Source organism: Lichenostomus cassidix, chromosome 1Aa (assembly GCF_008360975.1).
Source record: "Lichenostomus cassidix isolate B80296 chromosome 1Aa, HeHo_3.0, whole genome shotgun sequence".
NCBI classification, from domain to species: domain Eukaryota; kingdom Metazoa; phylum Chordata; class Aves; order Passeriformes; family Meliphagidae; genus Lichenostomus; species Lichenostomus cassidix.
The window spans coordinates 27,625,942-27,649,028 of record NC_139480.1 but is presented as its reverse complement, the minus strand read 5'-3'; the positions used below and the strand labels follow the sequence as shown (position 1 = coordinate 27,649,028).

The 23,087-nt window shown below is 37.5% G+C and overlaps 1 protein-coding gene and 1 long non-coding RNA gene across 2 annotated transcripts in view; one reads left to right on the top strand and one right to left on the bottom strand.

Moving 5' to 3' along the window:
- CNTN1 (contactin 1) overlaps positions 1 to 23,087 on the bottom strand; it is a 219,746-nt gene that overhangs the window by 3,960 nt on the left and 192,699 nt on the right. The window contains exons 20-23 of the mRNA XM_085043378.1: positions 19,653 to 19,756; positions 13,371 to 13,557; positions 11,792 to 11,904; positions 10,186 to 10,342 (exon numbers count right to left, since the gene is read on the bottom strand). Of these exons, the coding sequence (XP_084899504.1) occupies positions 10,186 to 10,342; positions 11,792 to 11,904; positions 13,371 to 13,557; positions 19,653 to 19,756 (561 nt within the window). The remainder of the gene's footprint in view (positions 1 to 10,185; positions 10,343 to 11,791; positions 11,905 to 13,370; positions 13,558 to 19,652; positions 19,757 to 23,087) is intronic.
- LOC146443366 (uncharacterized) overlaps positions 1 to 23,087 on the top strand; it is a 135,699-nt gene that overhangs the window by 4,337 nt on the left and 108,275 nt on the right. The gene's annotated exons all lie outside the window — the stretch shown is intronic.

Below are 23,087 nucleotides of genomic sequence, written 5' to 3'. Positions count from 1 at the left end.
AGTTAGCAATTGACCTCATTATAGCAGTTCCTTACAAGGTTTAGGCACTGTTGCAGAGATATATTTATCAGCTTTCTTAAATGAAGCAAATCCTACCCTTAGACAGCACATTAACAGAACATTAGCAAGATAAATGCACATTAAACAGATAATCTCTTCTGGTTTTTCTTGTTGGATTAGTGACCTACACGTAAGGATCCATACTTTACAGCAAACACCATTTGCCACTGCATGTCAGCCAGTACACTCCTGTGGCTCATGAATGAAAGTTAATAAAAGTTTTGCCTAAGAACAGACTACAAGATTCGGTTCTGCGCAGTAATGCCGTTGCGATCTGTCAGTTTTAACAACCTTTGAAAACTAGAGAAACACCATATAAAGACTTAGTGGATGTGTACAAATAAACCCGTGAATGCAAATTAAAAGAGAAGGATCATCAAGCTCCCTCTGACGTCTGGGCAGGTATGAGCTGGATATCTGTAGTGCCTAAAGATTCTTCCTCTCTTCAGTGTTATAATGTGTGATCTCTCCTCTCAACCAGCACCTTGTGGATCCAGGGAGCAAGAACTTGCAAACTAAAGCCATCAAAGTCAGTGTCAAAACCAAATCAGGATCACATGACCTAACTGCCTCTCTAACATACTGTGTGTGAGCTTACTATCAGGAGTCCTCATTTCTTTTAAATAAACAAAACACACACCTTAATTTTGGTGTCTTTTTTTCCCCTCAGGAGTCCCAAGGAAAAGTTTTGAAATCTTGCACAGGCTTTACTACTTTCAGGTATATAGTTCCAGTAGTTGATGTTTGTAAGCTTAGGACTAAACTATCTATAGAAACATGTAGTCAGAATGTAGTTTAACAATAAATAAAATTTGTATGGGATGCATGCAGTTAACCTAACTTTTTTTCTGTCTCATATTATCAGAAGCCTTTCTCACAAGTGGTTTATAAATCTGAGTTCATGAAGAGAACAACTGGTGGATGGCTTTTCCTTCAGTAAGATCTTTACGTATCACAGGAACTCCTGATGAAGTCCCACTAATCCACAGCTTTCTATTTCTATTTTAACTTCCCTGTTGCCACCTCAATCACTTAACACCTAGGATGAAATCTTTCACACTTCTGAAAGGCGATACTAAATTTTATTGACATCTTGAACAATATGCAACAGTCTTCCAATTATACTCAAAAGAAATTAAATCAGTTTAATGCCTAATGAAACAGTCACTAAAGCAGTTCAGACTTTGATGTATTTCCTAAGCCTTTGTGATAATTTGTTAGGTCATTATTTTCTTTGAATGTTAGTTATCTTTATATATGATATTTTTGGCCCTTTCCCCAGCATCACTGTCTTTTCATACTGGATTGTGAAAACAAATGTAGAGACCTATTTAAAAATCTTACTTTCTTCGGACCTGTGAACCAGGAAATTAGTTACTGGTCATCTGTGAAGCTGTCATATGTGAATCACTTCTTTTTCAGTGGCAAAGTGTTTGCCCTGCCAACATACACAAACTACAGGATATTCCTTAGCTAATCATGAGATGATCCTCTTGTGGCAAAACTCTTAGTCTGCTTTTGTTGTCAGGAAAAGTTTGTTCAAGAACTGATTTGTATTATATTATATCATATCAGTTTTCTTGGTTTCTAGGTACAGAACATCAAGGAGGGTCTACATGACTGTTCTAGTTTGAGGAGGAGTGTGTTTTTAAAGTGAGTATCTCAGCCACCCCCTTTAATTTCATACTGTGGAGCTGTCTTGGATACTCTGTGCAAGATTCAGATTGGAGGTGATGCAAAGTAAAACCTGACATGAGCATCCAGTGTGGTGCTGGATCTGCAATGCCACTGCTTCTGTCTGCAGATACACCCCTTGCATGCTGTTAAAATTGTTCAGGTAGATGCAGACTCACTATCTGAATGATGAAACTGCATCACATTTTTCCTGAAACAAGTTATCATACATTTAGTAAGAATAAGGAAAAGAGTAAGTTTTCTTATCAGGACAGGGATTTTATATGATTCATAAAGGATTTAAGTTTGTAACACAGAAATTTCAACTTGCTATAGAAATGAGCCTGTCTGGTGATACAACCACCCTGACCTTGTTGTTGGGCCACTCTGTGATGTCAGAAAAACCCATTAGGCCTCAGCCTTGACAAACAGCACCCAGACTGAGTCCTCCTGAGCACATCAGAAACACTGCTCCCAGGAACTTGTGTTGTCTAATTACCCTCTGGTTTTGATGAATAGCCTTAGAAACTTATATTCCCTGTCTGAATAACAGCCAATTGGAATGAGATTTTTGTTATTGAACTTCCAAAGAAAGCTATCAACCTGAATTGCAGTAAGATAGAAAATTACTGTGACTGAAGCCAAGTCTCTTGCAATCCCATAAGCAACAGTCTGAAGTGAGAGAGACCCTTTGAGCTCTCTGTACCACAGCAGGCTGCAACTTCTGAATGGGGCCTCTCAGAGCCAGCAAACTCTCAAGTTTGCTGTGCCTGGAGGACTGCTGACAAATGCCAACAACAGGGCCTGGGCTGATTCTCCCACGCTTTGTCGTTCAACCCTTTGCCTGTTGAGAAGATACAAATGCATCCGACATGAGCTCTTCACTGAAGTCCATGGGAATTATTCACATACTCCTTTAGGTCTGTGTGTATGTGAGTGTGAATGTGCCATAGTAATGTACTATGAATGTTGCTCTCTTAGATTCTTAAATACGTTAGATTCATAAGTCAGGCCTGTAAGTGAGTTGCTGATGTGCTTATACTAAATTCTATAGAATCTTTTCATGAATTGTTCAAGTCCAAGGGTAAGTTTGTCAAGGGGGCCCACTCAGACCTTAGGACACAGCCAGAGAGCCTCCCTTACTGCTTTTTATCCTTATCCTTTTCCATCCACAACTTCTTCCATTCCCTGCTTCCATGTAGATAATTTTAGGTTGATTTTAGTTTTAGATTGATTGATTTTAGATTTTAGTATGATTTTTCTCTGGGTGTTTTGTCCATCCAGTAAAGTAGAAGAGTGAATCTTGCCAGCAAACTGTCATGCTTTCATTTTTATATTAAACCCGCTTTTGCTGATACCTTTGCTGGTAATTCTTTGGACAACCTACAAACTAATTCCTGAGAGTCTGCCTTTGTGCAAAACAGATTCCTTTTTTTCTGAAACAATGACCAAACTCCTACCCATTTTCCTATAAATAATAATCTCCTTTTGGTCCAGTATCCAAGGACCTATATTCCATTAGGGCTCTCTGTTTTTTATCTCTCCTTTTTACTTTAAGAATGGTAATTGCAAAGCCTTCTCATATTCTGTTTCCCCTTGCTTCTAAGCTTGTCCATTTCTGTGGGAAAAAAAATAGGCCATCTGGAAAAAAAGATGGGATTTTTGCCTGTTCCGGTCATTAATTGCTTTATCAACTATTAGGTTTCATATGTGTCTCTTTTCTCAGTGTTTTCATATTTACTCAGGTAGAACAGAAATCAGAAATGGGGGAGAAATATAATTTCTTCAGGTTAAAATAAACTGCATTAAAAAAAAGAGGTGGGTTTGTTGTTCTTTCAACTGGCTGTTGAAAAGAAATTGCTGTTGTCCCAGCTGGAAATAGTCTTCATGAAGACTACTGCAAAAGAAATAGGTAGTATCAGCTGACATGATTTAAATTCTGTTATCCCTATTCATGGTAAATGGAAAATAACTGAACTAATTATAATATACTTATCTTGCATCACTGGCATCATTACTAAATCATGAATACAACTTTTCCTTGTCTAGGAAACATTTGTTTGTGCACGAGGAAATTTTCCTCTTGCCTGTGCCATAAACCTTTCCAGAAAAGCTCTATGGAATGATTCACAACCCTGTGATTTACTGTTTTTGCAGCAGAGTAGATGTACAGGATGGAAATAAAGCTGTCTGTCCATCTGCCTATACTTTGTGCTGTGCTAAGGTTTGCTGTGCATCTGTAAAACAGTTTTACAACTATCCTAAGGAAAATGTATTTGAATTGCTGCTGATGGCCTGGGTGGTTTCTCCACCCCATGGTGTTAGTCTGCTTTCTCCTACTTCAAAATTCAGAGCCAAGGTAACGTTTTGTTTTGTTCTGGCAATAGCACCTGGCACTTTGGCACTGTCAGCAGACAGCAGCTGGGGCTTCTCTTTCATTGACTCTAGCCCTGCCACAGACTTGGGCTGACAAAATGAAAAGATGACCTGGACTCTGAGGAAAATCAGAAAATTTTCAGTCAGTGGGTTATTACTTAGCTGCTAATTAATATAGGTTATTTCTCAAATACCTCTTCCCCTTCACATGTATTAATATTCATTACAGATTCTTTTGCCTGGACAGTAAAGTAGAAGACCACTGGTATATTTTTTAAAATAAAATGTACTCTCTTAAAGCTCTACATGCAACAAATAATAGCATAAGGGTCTCCTGTGACCTAGGTAGTGGATCTTCTTTGGCCAGCTGGCATGTCTGGGAATTTCTGAGTGACGATTCTACTCCTCTCTGTACAAGAAAATAGGGATCTGTGAATGTTTCTTAAAAAAAAAAAATCAGCCCAAGTTTATACCAGATATGTCACTCTTTTTGACTTGCAAATAGTCCACATTTAAAAAACCACATGGTACAATAGGCAAACAGTAGAAACTCTTCAGGTGCAAAATGGTGGCACAGCCTCTGCTCCCTGAATGCTGCACCACCACAAGGAATGATCAGTGGGAACAAGCAGCACCCCAGGCTGGAGAGCAACAGGAAAAATATTCAGCCAATGCAAATAATGGACTGAGAAGCAGCAAAGAAAGTAAATTAGTCCAACAGACAAGATCAGCTTAAATTTGGCCTTGCTCTTCAGCAAGGCAGAAAAACAATCTTAAATCAAGCATAAAAATCACTGCAGACAGGAAGAAAGGAAACAGGGATTATCACAGGATAATGAAGACTAAGAAAACATAACAACATATGAAAATATTTCCACTATCCGTCCAACCTTTGAGTTTGAATAGAAGAAAAAGAGAAAAAATTGAAATTAATGAGAATATGGCTTTTCAAGAAAACACTTGTTCCATCACCGAGTATGTTGTAATGGATGTAACTGTCACCTTATTCAATCAAACTAAGGCTTGGAAGGAGGCAGTACCAGTAAATTAGAACTGTGATGAAATGAAATGTGATAATGAGGGAAAATCAAGAAAAAATACCATAGAACAAAATACATTGATTTAAGCAGATGTATGTACCAGGTTAGACAGTATTCAGAGTATTTTCCACTTGACTTTTAGTCATGAGAAAACAGCAAATGCATTTTGAAAATTAGTCTTCTTTTAGAGGAGAGCTCTTTTGGAAATGTACTTTTAGTTTAGTCGAAGCTTTTTGCTACATTCTTGTACCAGATGCATAAGAAGTTCCAAGACGAGTAATAAAGGACTGTCATGCCAGCTAGATAGGGACTGTTTTCTTCAGCATTACTTACGATTTTTACCTTTGTTTTCCTCCTCTTATTACTACAACCATCTTTCTAACAGATGGACATTTTTAAATCACAATCAAAAGATTTTGAGTATACCAGATGAAAAGTGAATGATCATCTGATTTACTTGATACTAATGAGTGCAATTAACATTTATGTCCCCTTCAAATAGTAATTGAAAAAATTAAAAGATAAAATAATGAAAAGGATTGCATAAGTGAGTAGAGGCAAAAATTATGCATTTTCCTTTGAAAGAGCTGTACTTCAAAGCAAACATTCTTTCAGGATCCTCAAACATGCCTCTGGCAAATGGAATTCATATGTGTATATATATGTGTGCAGTGAATGCAGAGAAACTGTAATTTTGTCCTCTTGCTTTAAGCATATGTAATACTCAAATTATTCTTGGTCCATGTCACTATTTAAACTGAGATATTAACTTGATTTCATATGTGAAGCATAAGGTGTATGGTATTTTCCTTTTTTCCCCAATGTTTTCCCAAATGAGAATAATAACCCTCCCCTTTCTCCCACCCTGGATGAAACTTTAAAATTTTAGAGTTTGATTCTATTTTTTCTTATCCTGGCATAAATCAGTTACACTGAGGCCAGTGCAGTTACACAAGTGAAGTGAAAAAAGAACCAAGCACCATATGGTTTTAGTTCCTACTGATTGCAAGATTGTTTTGATTAAACTAATATTAGCAATATGACAAAGCACTGCAATCCAAAAACCATGCAAGAGACAAAAAAACCCCCAAAAACTCAGCCTTTATTATATTTCAAAGGAAACAGATAAGCCTATTATTAACCACTGAAAAAGTCTCCAATGGTTAAACAAGGAGTTCCAACCTTCATCTGCTTGTGGTAACTCAAGAATGAATTTTAGATTGTGTAGCTCATTAATTTACTATAATGGGCTTGAAAAATATCCCCAAGCTCCTTACTGTACAACAGACATTGGCCAATAAAATACTACAGTTCATTGTTGTATTTTACACTGATTATAGCTGTATGCTGGAAAGCAGCTAGGCACATATAAGGAGTGATTTTATGATAAGAACTTATATTTCAAGATGTTCACTAAAAAGAAATGCATGCAAGATAGCTGTGTTTGGTAAACTTCTTATATCATTCTCAGTTAAAATAGTGTATCCTGTTGGAAGCTGACTGGTTATGTGAGAGCAAAGTTGCTGCAAGATGTTTGCCTCCCCCCTTTGCAGGTGACTGAGTTTTCTGTGAGAAGGAAGAGGATGAGAAAAACAAAAAGGAAGTTTTTCCCCTAAACAAGGAATTGAGACAGAAATAAAATCTACTTCTAGTTTCTCTTCCATTTGACTTTCAAATGTAATTACTTTCGTTAAAATGCACTGCAATTTTAATTCCTATGTTGACACCTCAGGGCCAGTTAGTGTTCCTGAGCCTGAAATATAGGCAAAAAGACATCTTCTTGGGTCCTGTCTAGCCTCCACCTGCCTATCCAGAAGGCCTCAGGTCCCCTGTACATCATGTCATGCCTGCCAGAATTGTGTGAATGTCCCTGGTAATCCAGGGCATCTCAAATGCTACAGGCTTTGTTTAACATTCTGAATTACACCCTAGATGACAACTGATTGTAATGGGAGTTTAGACACCTAACTCAGACATATTATGTAGATTACTTTGGATTTGATACCCAGTGAACAGCAGGAAAACACCAATCTGGATGACACACTGTGCTGTAGATACTCCCTCTTTTTTTAGTGCATCCTTCCAGCTTGTTTAAGATCTGGCCATTTCTGGTCAGCATACAGGATATTTGGAACCTCCGTCCTAGCTGCTTAATTCTCCCTATTCACTTCTGCAGGAAATTAGGTAGGTTTGAAAACTCTGGAATCAGATGTCTAAAGGTCAGGTAAGGCAATATTCCTCTCTGAATTTGGTAAGATGCATTATGGTTTATTTTAACAATTGTTTACATCTCTGTGTAAATATGTAACTTCCATTTTGGTCAGTCAAATGTGAAAACATGCATTCCTATCAAACTATATCTCTTCTTTACAATTCTCTGAGAAAAAACATAGTTTCTTAAAATTTTTCACTACTTTATCATTCTTTTGGGGCAATTATTCTAAACCCTGATGCATTACTGGAAAATTTCCTTAAGAATAAAAATTAGCAGACATAATTTGCCACGTGTAGGTGTTAAAACTACACTTTGTTCTGCTTTTTGGAAAAGCAGCCTAGAAATAACCTGAAATTCTTGTCTGATTTTCTGTATACTATGTATTCCAAACAGATTACCCTGCCTTTTGTCTCCTTTTCAACCTTTCCTAAACTGAGTCCAGGGAATGCTGCCTCTGTCTAGGTCACCAGAGGCACAGTCCCTGTCTGGCTAGCTGGTGTATGTAGAATCTATGGATGAGAACCTGTCTGCAGTGTGGAAGGCAGTTCAATACAACTCTGCAAACTAGCCTTTGTAGGGTGCAAACTCTCCCAGTGGTGCTAATTCTGTACAGATGTGCTTGGGACAGGTCACACTAGCAAGACTGATCAGTTTGGGCTTGACATTGCACTGATTGCAAGGGTTCTGCTTTCAGTCTGGGAAGCATCTACCTGCTGTGACCTAAACGGTCTTTGCACCACACCCATGGCAGGTTGTGATGCATGTATGATACAAAAATACCTGGAACATGTCCTAAAGATAGCAGTTGCCCCAATTTTTTTGCAGCTTATAAAACATGTTAAAAGTGATTGCCCCAGTGTATGATAATATAACACAATATATTACAACTTTTTTAAAGTGGTTGACTTGCTAATGCAAAACATTCTCATAGAACATGGCACATACTATTAACATGTATGCTAAATGGATTAAGAATTCAGTGAAGAGCAGATTTCAAAACACAATTATTGAAGAATGGTCACTGAAATTCTAGTGTAATTCCACACTGAACAGCTTTAGACTGAATGCAATCCAAATATTTTTATCAAAAGCAGAAGTAAACACCTAAGGAGCCAAAATGGCAAATCAAGACAACAACACATTCATATAAAAATTCAGACAGCACAGGGACTTGAGCCATTCAAACCAACCGTGCTTTGTCATAGTCACATGCAAAATTAAACACACACTTAAAAAGAGACGTGACACTGTGGTGGTACTCAGATAAGGATGAGACACTGTATCCTGGAAGCAAGGATTCCGGGAAGGATTTAGAGATGGTGTTGGACAAACAAGATGAACACCATTTCATAGGCCAGAGCAAGGTAATAAATGGCTAATGAAAGTCTTTAATGAATAATACTGGAAGTAGTTAAGTGAGGGGAGGCCAGACTGTCTCTGCAGACAGCTGAGTTGAAACAGTGCTTATAATTGTGTCTACAGTCCTAAAGGAAGTCTCAGAAGCTGGAGAGGTGAAGAAAAGAGCTGACAAAATTATTTAAGCCCTGAAGAAAACATAATCATGGAGAAATTCAAGGCATACAGTCTATTGAATATTTGATTAGTCACGTGGCTAGTATATATATACACATTTCTTAATGGGAAGAATGTATTAGACACAAAAAGACTCTTTAATCTATTAAAAGGTATAAAAGGAAACAATGCCCAGACCTGAAAGCCAGATAAAAATAGATAATAAAAGTAGGCAAAAAAATGTCAAGAGTGCAGGTGATTAATCATTACACACAAAATACAAACTTCATACAAACAAAAATGGTGATACCCATGAGTTCACACCTGGTGATATAAACTGTATATATTATGGAAAACCTGCAGATGGGAGGTCTACTCCTTTAGGAATGAGCAGCTTCCCTCACAGTACAGATAATACAGCATAAGCTTTGCTCTTTTTAAAAAGCCACCATAATGGTTGCATTGCTTGTGTGACAAGAATATGGTTGACATTTAATCCTATTCGCTAATTTAATTATTTTAATTAAAAAGACAAGAATACAATGCAAGTACTTGAATCATAACCTTGCAAAGACACCAAGTCTTGATATCTATTCATATGTTCTGTTTCATACCATATAGTGCCAATGCACTACTTAAAATAAAAAACTAACAGGAAAGAGATGTGCAGACCATGTCTGAACTTGTATTTAGAGTCAACATTGAGCATAATTTGAGTTATCCTAAGCCATGGTCCCTTCTCTTCTTTACCAATCATCCAGACCACTCTGAACTAGAGCACATAGAGTTTCTCATTGCTTATTTATCATTTTTGTGCCACAGATTCCCTTTTCACTGAGAAGTGGAACTTCCCTAGCAAGTGGTCTGTGGATCACTGGGCACAAATCCTTTTCTCTATTACTTTCCTTTTAGCGACAGTTGACAAAGGAATGAGACAGAGGCAAAAGGTACTAGGAACTCTGGGGTTATTGCAAGTTGACACCCATATCCTGAGGCCTGCACCATGTAGTTATCTTGTAGGACACTACTAGAAGTGGCAGCCTACCTGAGGGCACCAGTAGAAGCAGTCTGGTATTTGGAAGATTGGCCGTGCTTCCAGGATTGAACTGAACTGCTACTGAAGTGCCTATGTGTGTGCTATGACTCAGAAATGTTTTAATAGAAACTCTTATTCTCAGGGCAGTCACTGCTGAAGGGCTACCCCTTCAATTTTGGATGTGCCCATCTCTTGATAGGGTGCAAGAGGAAAACACTCAGTCCAAGATTTTCAAGGAGTGTGGCAAAGAGGAAGAGAAGTTATCTGCTCACCTGAAATTTTTATTTGGGCTACTTCTCCATCTCCTCCTTCACTGTGTGCTCGGACCTCAACAACGTATTCACCACCACTGGGGACTGGGACCTCTATCGTGTGCTTCCCAGTGGAAAACAACTTGCCTTCATGCTGTCCATCTGGCCTATAAAGTACCTAGGAAAGTCATGGTAAATATAGTTATTGAAATGTTACATTTCCACGAAGATACATTTACATATGCACAGTGTGTCAATGAAAAAGTATTCGGTTTTTATTCATATGAAACCTATATATATATATATATATATCTATCTCAAAGCTTAGGGGCTAATATTACTTTTTCCTATTTTACACAAGGTGAATCTAGATTGATGTTTCCTCATTTTCTGTTACAAAATTATGCCACATTTTGAAAAATAATTTTAGTGCTTACATTCAAAATAAGTAATTAAATGATGGAGAATAATAGTGCAGGGTGGCAGAGAGCATCAAATAAAAATATGAGAGCTCAGCTGGTTTTTCTGACATAAAATTTATAACCATTTCCACAAACGAAACAATTACCAGTTTCATTATTAACTCTTAATGATGCTAAACTATTGCAAATGTGATGGTGTATGTCTTCTGGGACATTCAGAAACAATCCCATTTATTTCTGCAATAATCTCCGTGAAACATTGTTAGCAATTCCAAGGAAGGAGTTCAACTCCTCGAATTTACAAACATGATACTGTCGCTGTTGAGCCACTAGCAGAAAGAAGAATCCAGTTCTCAGTGGCAAGAAGGAAAGACCTTTATTGTTTTGATTTCATCATATATATAGAGTTTTCAAAGGTCACCCAGATTGGTCAGTCGGAAGCCTCCCCCTAGGCCTGATTGGCCAGGCCTGCACCGTCCAAGTCTTGGGACACTGTTTTTAATAACATCCAAACTTTATCTCTATTTATAAAACACAAAAGGAATTCTCATGGAAAAGCCCTGTGCTAGCCACATGATACTAATTTTCTTACTGCCAAACAAGCTGCAAAATTAAACAGGAATTAATATCTCCAGTTTTCTTTATGCCCTATAGTCAGTATACTGACTGTCAGTATAGTCAATGCTGACTATTGCTGTAGCTACAGAGTCTAACCATGACTCTGAGTTACAGGGCATCTAACCATGGCAGAGGTCCCTTCCCTTCCTCTCCCTTCCCTGACTTCAAAGAACTCATGTTCCAGGAACTGTAGCCTCCATGGAGATGGGCAAGGAAAACTGGAACAATGCATATTGATAGAAGGAAAAACTGGAACGTGTACAACTTTTTTATGCATTATTTTAAGCCGACAGACAATAAATGTGATCACATGGGAAATGAAGTTGTTGCAGTCACTGCTACGAACTTCCCCTAATATGGTTTACCACCCAAATGAATTTCAGTTCCCCCATGTTTTCTCATCATATTGACTAAGCTCACTGGCTTTGTCCCAAGCCTACTAGATGGTTGTGATTGCTGAGCATGACACCTACCTCTTCAGCATTCAATTATGTTTAAGTCTGATTATGTACAAATATTCAACACTGTCTCTAAAATGTACTACATGGAACATACATAAAGATAAAAAGTATTTTCAGATATCATACTTTGTATCCTTCAACAGCAGATTCATTTGACTTTGCCTTCACATGATCCCAGGTGATGATGTACCTTGAACCAGATCTTACAGAACTGATAATTCTTGGACGTTGGCTTGGAGCTGAAAAGCAACACATGTATAATGTATACATAAATGAGATTGCATAAATGTTCAATGATGTTTTTATTAAGACATATAAAAATGGAAGTTAGACTGGCAAATATATGAGCAAGGGATAGTCTCCTTCCTGGAGTGAACTGCCACAGCTCCAGCCAGGCAATTTTGGATGGCTTTTTGCAGTGGCTGCTTTGTGGGTTTGCCTTTCTGTGTCGCCAGGATAGAAGTGGCCAGCTTCACTGCATTGCTGCCCATGTGTGTTTGCTAGCATGCAAGTAACTCCAGAACCTCCCAGAAATGTGGCGTAAGTCATACTTATTCACTGAGATCAAATATTTAATTAACCATTTACAGCCATTTCTTCAGCATTTAACTCAGTTCAGCAGAAACAGAAGTACAGAAGTACCCCACTGCAGGAACCATTAATTATAATTTACACAATAAGCTTATGAAATGGACTCTCATTCAACACAAATGAACCTTGCAGATGCAAGTTGCACAATACACTATTTACTGATAGAAATATCCAAATTAGTTGCATGCATTTTTAGCCCAGATAACTGTGTTTTAAATACACAAGATGTATGCTTTACATTGCTCAGTCAATGCTAGTGCTAGGTATCCTCATTAAGTGAGAGCAATACTCAAAAAACTGTTACGGTATGTAAATTTTAGGGTGAGATTCAGATTGCCCACTTCTCAAGGATGCCTGATCCTGCTGCTCTGCTGTTACTGAAAATGGCATTGGTCACATTTTAATAATCAGAATCATTCTCGCTATCGACTAAACAGAAAGGCAGTATATAGATGCTTAAGTAATAGCTGCTCCCAACTGATCATTTGAGATATCATGTCCAGCTTTGAGATTCCCAGTACTTGAGAGACACTGGTAATCTGGAATGAGTTCAACAGGGGGCTGCTGACCTGTTGGGGAGCTGGAGAACTTGATTTGTGAAGGGTGAAAGAGCTGCACTTGTTCACCCTGGAGAAGAGATGGCTTTGGAGGGGCCTAAGAGTCCCCTAAGAGTCTTGCAGGGGGCTTATCAAGAAGGATCTAGGCTCTTGGAGATGGTATGGCAGGAGGACAAGTAACAAAAAGGCAAAATTCTGATTAAGAGTCTCAGACTATATGCTCAGAATAAATCACAGAGTGGAATGGGTTTCTCAGAGAGGTTATGCAGTCTCTATCCCTGGAGGTTTGCAAGATCCACCTGGATACAACCCTGAGCAACCTGATCTGAACTTGCAGGTGACCCTCATATGAGCCTATAATCTTAGCATCTTTACTGCCTTTTGTAAGATATCCACATTTTACATGGCAACAAAAGAGAGGAAGGAAAATCTTAGCAGAAATTTTCAGACGAAGAAGCAATACCCCATGAAGGGAGAACATTCAGTCTATGAATGAGAAGCCATGTTTGAAAACATGATGGACATGATCATACTTTACCTATGCTCTGTTTACTTACGTGCTTTCCTGGTAACAACATCAATGGTGCTGCTGGGAGGCCCATAGCCTGCACTATTGAAGGCAGACACATCTACATGGTAGCGAGTGTTAGGCTTCAGGTTTTCCAGTTTGGTGGAATACTCTTGATTGCTCACCTGTACCCGCTGTGCAGCTGCTTCTTTATCATGAGCAGCCCAGTAACGAATCTGTAAGCAAGCCAATTGGAAAATTAAATTTAACATATTTAATCATAAAGAAATTTTATATAAATTGTCATATTTCTATACTACACACTCTAGATATACACCAGCTAAAATAAATCTAACAGCAATAGATAAAATTCCTTCTATAGGCCGTGATTTTAACCTAAGTTGTGTGTAGGCATAGAGAAACAGAAATAAATAGAGAATTTATTATGTAAACTTTTCTCACAGTTCCAGCAAACTCACTGGACTTGTTCCCAGCAAAGTTACTAGAAGCCTGGGAGTTGGATAATGCCTTCAAAGGACAAGACTATTCTCTTCTTGGTCTTTTGGTTTTGCATTTTACTCTGAACTTTAGTATTATTTTCTTACACTAGTAGAGACTAAACTCTGATAATGTTTTGAGAGTATTTTGTTTTGTATGTCTTACAAATTTAGTCCTTTTGTACTTCTGTCTAGGGAATGCAAAGTATTCAAACTCTAGCTGCATGTGTAGGTCTGGATAGGTGTACTTAACCATTTTATAGAGTTATTCAGATAATTCAATCAGATTTCATTGTACAATATGACATTCGTCAAAGCAGACAAAGAACATGAAAATACTTAAAATGTGGGAAAAGCATGACTGTAAACTTGCAACATGTTAAAAACCAAAGCAAATTAAGAGTACACATAAATTCTTTGAGGGTTTTTTTTTTTTCCCAAGAACTTGTTCCATCCTACTTTAATTCATTGTAACATTACAAAGCACCAGGTGAAAACAGTGTAACTCCTACTGAGTGATGCCATTCCATACAGTCCCTCATATACCAAGGTCCTATTCTGCATGGCCTTGTGAGATGCAAATGAGAGTGAAACACTGTCAGTCTCTGGGTTTTGTCTAGTTTATAGCCATTTGCATAAGACTAAATTACTGCACCAACTTGAAAGAGGTGAAAGCCATGCCCATTACATTTTGGTTTTGAGTGTTTTCACCTTCAGCATTTCTGCTCAGTTTCTGCCTGACTCCATAATGGTTTTTGTGTATGCTACATGGGGGCATTTGAAATTTTTTAGGAAAAGTTAATATTGTTGGTAAATTCAGGCTCTAGGAAAAATCTTGCTTTGTAAGACTTTATTGGTGACATGGGCTATCCTGTAATTTTTCTTTTAAATAATAACTGCTTGAACCTTCTGTTCAGGTGACATTAGTTGTCCTTGAAAACTTCATTTAAGGACTAAGTTAGAAGAGCTGATAGTTTGTCCAAATCTTAATATCACAGCCCTCCTCTTTACAAGTTATGGGTACAACCTCTTTTAATGAGTCTTTATTTTCTCCAATTCATATTTAAATTACAGTATTTATTAAAAATATTTCTTTTACCTTAAAACACATGCTGAGGAGAGACACAGGATTTCGTAGGTGATTTCTCTTAACCTACTTCAAATGTCTTTGGATGTGAGAACAGTATCACTACACAGAGGTTACTCTCAATTAAATACTTCTTGTAGCTTGTCTCTTGCCAGTGTTTGTTGCCACAGTCCTTCCCACCAGTGTTACAGGTTACTCACTGATTACTATAGATGTGACATCTTAGTGACCTTTGTCACTCTTCCCTGGTGCAGGGAGAATCACAGTGTATTTGGAGACCAAACTGGTTGTGCCTTTTATATTCAGCATGCACACCTGACTTTCAGCAGACACAGAAAGGTAATCTTTAGATCTACAAAAGCATGTCCTGCTTTCTGTTTTGAGAGTAGTATCCACTAGCATCCTAAACATCAGTTTACTGCAATTTAGTCAATCACACTCATGAAATTCCCACTTATAAAGGTGGCTATTTTCCTGAGTAAACAGCCTTTACTATAAAATGAGTGAGGACTGTGCACCTAATCCATTCTGCAGGCTTCTCCAGCAGGGTGGTAACCTCCACCTGCTGGTTTCAAACTGGCATGGATCTGAAACTGTCACAGCCATTTCAACTGAAGATCTGATAATGATCTTCAAGTCAGAATTTCTTTTATATGATTATAATTAACATACTGTTGGAGATAAGCTGCTCGAATGCAAGCAGCTGTACAGCATAAGGTGTTAACTGTCAGTGGCTGACTCAGGTGTGAGAGGGTGTGTACAGCAGGAGCTAGAGGACCTCATGTCTATCTCTCTAAGTTCAAACAAGTTCAAACAAGTTTCTAGCCTGCAGCAGAAGGATGTCTGAGAAGTTCTAGGTGGCCAAACCCATTAACAATGACAGGACCAATGGTAGCTTTGTTGCTGAGATTCCCTGGCCATTGATGAATAATTAATTTGTTTTTAGTATGATCTGTTAAGTTAATCAAGTAACAGCTTTACCTAAAGATAGAAAACACACTTTATATGAAGTTTTATTTATTTATTTATAAAGGCATATTCTGGAAGCCTTTGAATTCCTCTGCCTTGCAAAGCTTTTTACAATCCTAAGGTTCATTTGCAGTAGAGGGATGCTAAGGGTATAATCCACGAGTAGCATAGAGGATCATACAAGACAAGGGAGAACAATTAATAAAATGCAAATTATTTCACTGACAGCATATTATGTTTCAGGCAACAGTAATATAATTTAAAAATTAAATAAAATTTAAATCCAAAATACTCTTGTTCTTGGCTGCAGTGCTGTGTACTTTACTCCTATAGGGTGTGAGCTACGTGTCATGAGCACAGAAAATGCTTCTATAATACACAGCCATATTTATATATTTGGAACATTGTAACAGCTCCTGGAAAAGAAGAAAAAATATTAATTCCCTGAGAGTTAAGAAAAGGTACATTCTTCTTTATACTATTCCTATGTTTCTCACTTTATATTTAAATAATTTTAAATTCTATTGAAATAATCTGGAAGTTTCTTTCTTTCCTCTGGGGAAGTGATATCTGGAATTAAATGCCCCATTGCTTCAAGAGGTCGCATTTCCCCACTGTACTGACTAGCCCCTCTGTCTTTTTCTTAAAGAGCTCATATAGTAGCCCCAGACAGTCTGCTTATTCCTGATGCTCTGCATTTACTTTGTTGGGGTAATCCATAGGCAATCAATTCCCAGAGGACATAGAAGGGGATTTCAACCAAGCTCTAGAGTTTTTGTGGGAAATATGCCAATAGTGATTTTTATGAAGGAATGCCTTACCCACCATGAATTAGTGCAGCCCTCTGTGCTAAAATCAGGAAAAAAACTTTCATGGTCCTCTCTTCTTTCAAACTTTAATATATTGAAGCTGTTTCTGTAAGTGTTGTGAAACAATAACTCCCATATTCTTGAAAGTTTTACATAGAAGTGACACAAAAATATACTTTAGTCATATTAAGAAAGAATGTTAATAGTATATTTCAGTCAACAAGTGACAATGGTGGTGAATAGTGATAAATTTGTTTAATAAAATAAGTCTGTATCTAATGCATAGAAGCAGCACCAAACATGGATAGTGTTGCTGGTGCTGCACGCACTGCGGAGATGTGGCTTTTAGCAATCTATTGTAAGAACTCATAAATCTTAAATTCTCTATATGGATGGAGAAAGTTTTCATACTTTATCTTTTCTTTAAGTGTGAGCTGAGGATACTCCTCTGTAATGGCAAAATGTGTCAGCTCACACTCATCACCATGAGGGCAGTCATCCTGACAGTATGCATTAGTGTCAAGAAAATCTGACTGCTCCTGGTGTGAGAAGTGTTGTGTCACAGGTGAAATACCTTCAGGTTCTTTGCTCAGAGTACTCCCACCTCTTAAACTCTAGCATTCAAAAGTCAATTATGCAATTTTCAGGTAATAATAAAGACTAAAAGGAAACTGAGAAGGTGCTCTGGTGAATGATGGTTTCTACTAACTTGTGTTACAGCTGAGCAGTAATGAAAAAGATAACTATTGTAATATTTATCAATGCAAATAGACACAGAGCCTTCCAGAGATAGTCATTGGAATTTTAGAATGCAGCTTGAATACCGCTTCCACCATAACTTTTATTGCAATTTCACAAAAGCTATCTGTGGCTTTAACCTTCCAGAACAGCCCTCTCTATTTTTGCCCTGTCCTGTGGCTCCTTCAGGACTCATGGGAGTTCTGATTTTCAGGAACACAAGACTTTCTTTTTATTGTCAGTGAAGAAGCATGGGATTTCCTTTTGCTGCCTTCCCCTTTACTAGAATGACACTGGTGATTGCCCTGGGGAAAAAGATCTCAGAATTAATACCTTATTGAGCATTGTGGAGTAGTAATCTGTGACTGTCAGTCTGCTTATTGTCTAGCTGATGGAAATTTTTTACACTGTCCTAATAACTAGAAGACTATCTTAGAAAAAGAGAAAAAAAGAAGACATTTATATTTTAATGTAGCTGCTCACTGTACATGTAGAAGCCAGTCAGTTCACACTGGATTTGTGAAAGTGTATTTCTCCAGGAATACACAGATAAAGTTACACTACAGCTGTCAAAACAAGGCCACACCCTGAACATCCATAGGTCATGTAACAGACAGTCCACCCCAGGATATCCCACCTTTCTAACAGTTATTCTCTTTTCAGCCCAAAGATTCCCCCACATTTCTTCCTTATTTTTTTCCTTTTTTTCCTACTGACTGTTCCATTCATCCTGGTCTCTCTTGCTGAATCCTCTCCCCTCCCTTCTTCCCCTGATGTCCCCTCACAGCAACTCAGATGTCTCTAAAATGTAAAATAAGGTAAAATTTTAAAAAATGGCCAAACATGGGCTGCCTTTGCGCATGTTCTTTCCACATTTATCTTTGTCCCTCCTACTTTACTACCCCATTCCCTACTACAGCTCTGAACATCCATCTTTTATTCTATCACAACTGTAATCCCAACCTCCATCAGCACTCCTTGTTGCTGCTCTCTCCACCAGAGAGAGCACCTGCCACTCTCCTCCAGTTGCCACTCTGTACATTCCCAGATGTCCCCTCGTGTGTGCCTGTCATGTGTTCAGGTTATTTGGTGTGTAAAGGCTTCAGTTTCTGGGCACTGTCCAGCTTGGGAGTCCAATTCTAGCTGCAAAATCCCTATGAAACACCAAACCAGTGCACTGCTTTAGTAAATTTGGAGTTACCATTGACATTAGTGTCTTAATTTTAAGCTCCACTGTCCTCTGTTGGTAATTTTTGAAGTTTATGCCTGCACTGTATAAAATCAAACTTATATGGGACACTGTGCTGGTTCCTATTTGCATCTCCACTATGACCTTGTTACAGTATCACAAAAGTTTTACATAAATCTCATGGGGACAGAAACAGAGATCAGAAAATATAAAACCAAGTACTACTAATTTAAGGAACATTTATTCATAGATTTCAATTATACATTCCATGAGATTACTCCTCATTTATATGTGCTTATTTTGGAACACAGAGGATATCACCAAGTAGCTGAAAACTTAAATCACAAGGCAAGTCACTAACAAACTAAACACCCAAACCCCTATTCTGGGGTGCAGCCAAAGTAATCTGCTGTACACTGCAGTTGGTCAGGATCCACTGTGCATGGATGAGTGTCAAAGACTTCCCTGCTAGAGTACCACATGGCCATTTCTCATTGCACCCAGCCAGTGGTTGTTGTCACCTCTGCAGAAGGACAAGAACACCTTTAACAGTAGTACCACTGAGATGAACCAGATGGATCATGTCCCAAAGCTCTTTTTCATGTGGAGAATAGAAACCATCAAGCAAACATCACTGTATTACACAATGGCAATATCTCTGTTATACCAGATTTGTCAAATAGTCCCACTTACTATGGGGTTTGTGAGTGAATATATTAGTAACTGCTGATAATTTAATTTCAGTATGTTTTATGAAGTTAGAGATAGGCATTCAATTATATAAAAGAGACAAGATTCTTTAATGAAATAATGATGCCTTTCTCAGTGAGTAGTGCAAACATACATTTCTCAATATGTTTTAGTAATAAAGTATGTAACACCAAAAATAACCTTTTTTCTCAAGATGCAAAATCTGCACAGAAAATGCTAACTAAAGAGAAGTGAACCCTAAGAGACAGAATGCCAGAGTTGGAATTATTGTTGGATTTAACTACTGACAGTAAATGAGTCAGAAGATTGACAGTGTCACTACTAAACTCACCTGATATCCTTCCACAGATTTATCAGAAACATGGTGCCAGGAAACAGACATTTCAGAAGATGACAAAACTTTTACGCTTACATCTGTAGGTACTTCAGTTGGAGCTGGAAGATGAAACATATGTTAAACATTCAGTCTGATCCTGTGGTATTGTTTTACTTGTTTACAGAGGCTCTTCTCACTTTAGTATTTTATATTACTTTTAGTATTTTATATTGTTTTCAGTATTTTATATATTTTTCCTAATATCAGTGAGCCAAGTGTTAGTCTTTAATCTGTTTTTTCTTGAGCAAACTTCAAGTCCAGTGCTGACCTGTATGGAAAATTACTATAAAAACAAAGCAATGATCCTGCTACACTTGGCTCAAACTATGTATTTTTATGCCTCAAGAGATTTCATGCTAAAAATTTGTTCAACTGAAAACAGCCTTTGATAAATAGAATGAAGCATCCAGTGATCTTTTACCAAATGGTACAGCAGTTCACACATTATATACATCAGATTTTTTTAAGTTACAAATGAATACTCGTGTATGTCACTTAGTCCTAAGAATACAAATTTTTTTGTGAGAGCAGATATTGGATACATGGCTGTCCAGTGGCACATACAAACTTGAACATATGTGTGAAATGATCCAAAGGACCCTTCTATAAGGTATATACCACCCAGTTGATTTTGTTTGTATTCTTAGTTCTGAAGACCAGCCAATGCAAAGTGCAGACCATTATAATGTGATAATGCTTTTATTCAGGGCTTAGGTCTAGTTTCATTTCACTGCTGCTTGAATTTTAAATGAGGTAAGGAATTAAGTAAGGCATAAACTTAACAATGTCTGTAAAAGATAAAGTTTTCAAAGCTAAGAACAGTTCTCTGTCGTGAATCTTTTGAAACAAGTTGCAACAGACAGGCATGGCAGCCCTAGCTGAGGAAAGCTTTCATATACTTAATCTTCCAACTGGGCATCCACTCAACTATGCATCAAAACAGCCACTGTTAAGGAAAAAATCTGTAACATCTCTCATGAAAAGTATCCTTGGTAACAAAATAATCTCATATGCAAAGTTACCTTTTGTAATTGTCTTTCAATGGCTGTTAATAATGCAAATGTCTAATTAAAAAATTATATATTATTGCAAAATTGTTTTCATAATGACAGGCATTTAGATAAGCAAGAGGCCTGTGCACTCATTACTAGCAATCATTACTCACTACTAGCAATAGCAGATATGACTAGCAGTTGTCAGACATGGAACTTGGCTTATTACACGTGGGAACACAGAAATTCCCCAGTCACTAAAGTGAATAAGGATGCCCACAGTTATTACTGGAGAAACATAAATCTATTACAGAATACACAATTTAGTGGAAAATCTGTCACTATATTTATGTATATATGGATATTTATACATACCTGTATGGAATATTGCATGACAATATTGCTTTAAGATTTCCCTAATACCTTTGGGAAGGTGCATTGTCTAACAGTAATAGGATCACTTGCTGACTCAAAGGTACAGAAGTACAGGTGGAATAGTTGTGGTCCTCTAATCTATTCCCAAATCACTGTCAGACTCTTCTCTGTTGTATCAGTCACAGAACTTTCCAAAATATTTCATACTGAAAAGTTCAAGCAGTGAGGGATTTTGCTGATACAATACTCTAACAATATTTCATCTGCTTATACATGTGTATGAGCTGCAGATAATTTACATCCCTATTTTTCATTTACGTTCTATAAATATTTTGCACCCTCTCCTGAGCCAGAAAGATGGCATCAGTTGCTCTCCTTCAGCTTTCTAATTCTTCCAATAAAATGAGAAAGCACGTGGTCTTCACAACACGTTTTCCTCACTGAAAATATAGTGGTCGTCCCACAATTATCTTCTAAGCAAAACTATAAAAAGTTCAGGCTGGCAGCAAGTAAGCACACTACAAGGTATGGAGGTGATTTTGTTCAAGTCCTGATGCCAGAAGACAATTCTGCAGAATGTTCTTTGGAGTAACTTCCATTTTTTCTATTGGAAAAATGCCTTCTAACCTTCCCTGAAGTTCCTGGATTGGATGTGGGCAGTAATTAGGGTAACAGCTCCACACAGGAGCTCTGAGCTCTACTGGTAAGGTTTGTACTCTTGTGCTTGAAATCAAAGAAGTAGGTTCACTGAATTTCTACTGCTTTTGCAGTCTGCATCTGGCATCATTTAACCACAAATGTTTTTATCAGGTGACTGGATTTTGCTAAGATCTGCGTTCGAACACCACCAGCCACTCAAGTGACCTCTTTATCTGGAAGCTGGCAGTACTGCACATTTGCTTTTCCTCTCTCCTTTGGAGCTATTAGGCTCTACCACGTCCCTGAACTTAGAGAGCTATACAAACATGCTTGCTACCCCTGACATGCTATGCATAATCCTAACATAAACACATGGGAGATTATCAGCCAGTTGTCGATAAAGTCTGGGAGCAAGCATGGATATTTAAGTGTTATTTGGCAGATATTGCTTTTATTACACCATAGATATTTACTAACACATTTATAGAATTGCAAAAAACTCCTTTGTGTTGCTGCAGCAGCTGTTGAAGATGATTTCCTAAGGTACACTTTCCTCAGAAAAAAGATTAGTATTAACCTCATCAGCTAGCTTGGTGTTGCTAGCTTGAATCCTGAATTACTCTAACAAAAGGACTATTTTATCTTTCCTCTGTGGGTGGCCAATTTGTGTGCAAAGTTCCCATTAGTGCTAATGGGAGTCATGAACATAAATCTCCTATAAAGTACACAGAGTACAGAACAGAATCGGAAGTGTGAGAATGTGGCCCTCTTATCATATCCCTCCTTTTGGCTCTTTGGTCTACATCTGTTGATTTTGTGAAGGAGATTTTGCTCAATGGAAAGAAAAATATGAGCAATCCTTTGGGTTTCTGGCAGAAATTAATAAACTGCATTTTTTTAGAACAGGCTTGAGTGATGATGATGCAATTAAAGTTGTATATATTTCTTCTGAGTTAAGGTAAACTTTCTTCAAACACTTTCTCTCTTCTGCTAAGTTTGGAAATGTCATTTAAACTTCAATCCTAAAGATCCCAGCACATGAAAGAATTACAGTAAGAATTAAGAAAAATATTGTGATGGAATGTTGTTACACAATGGCTTAAAGATCACAGACATGATTTATTAGAAAAATTGTGCGAGCAAGATCACTGTTAGGCTAAGTAGCACTTAGGCCATAAGCTGTAAAGTTATATTGAACAATTTAAATTACCTGTTAAGTACTTTTGATTAAGCATAGATTCTGTTAAAGTTAAGTAATAGTGGATTTAAATTCTATTAAGTTGTAAGTTCTGTTAAAGTTAAAATTCTGTTAAGTAATATTAAGTGATGTTAATTTTAAATTCTGTTAAGTTTTAAATCTTGTTAGCGTTAAGTTGTTAAGGTA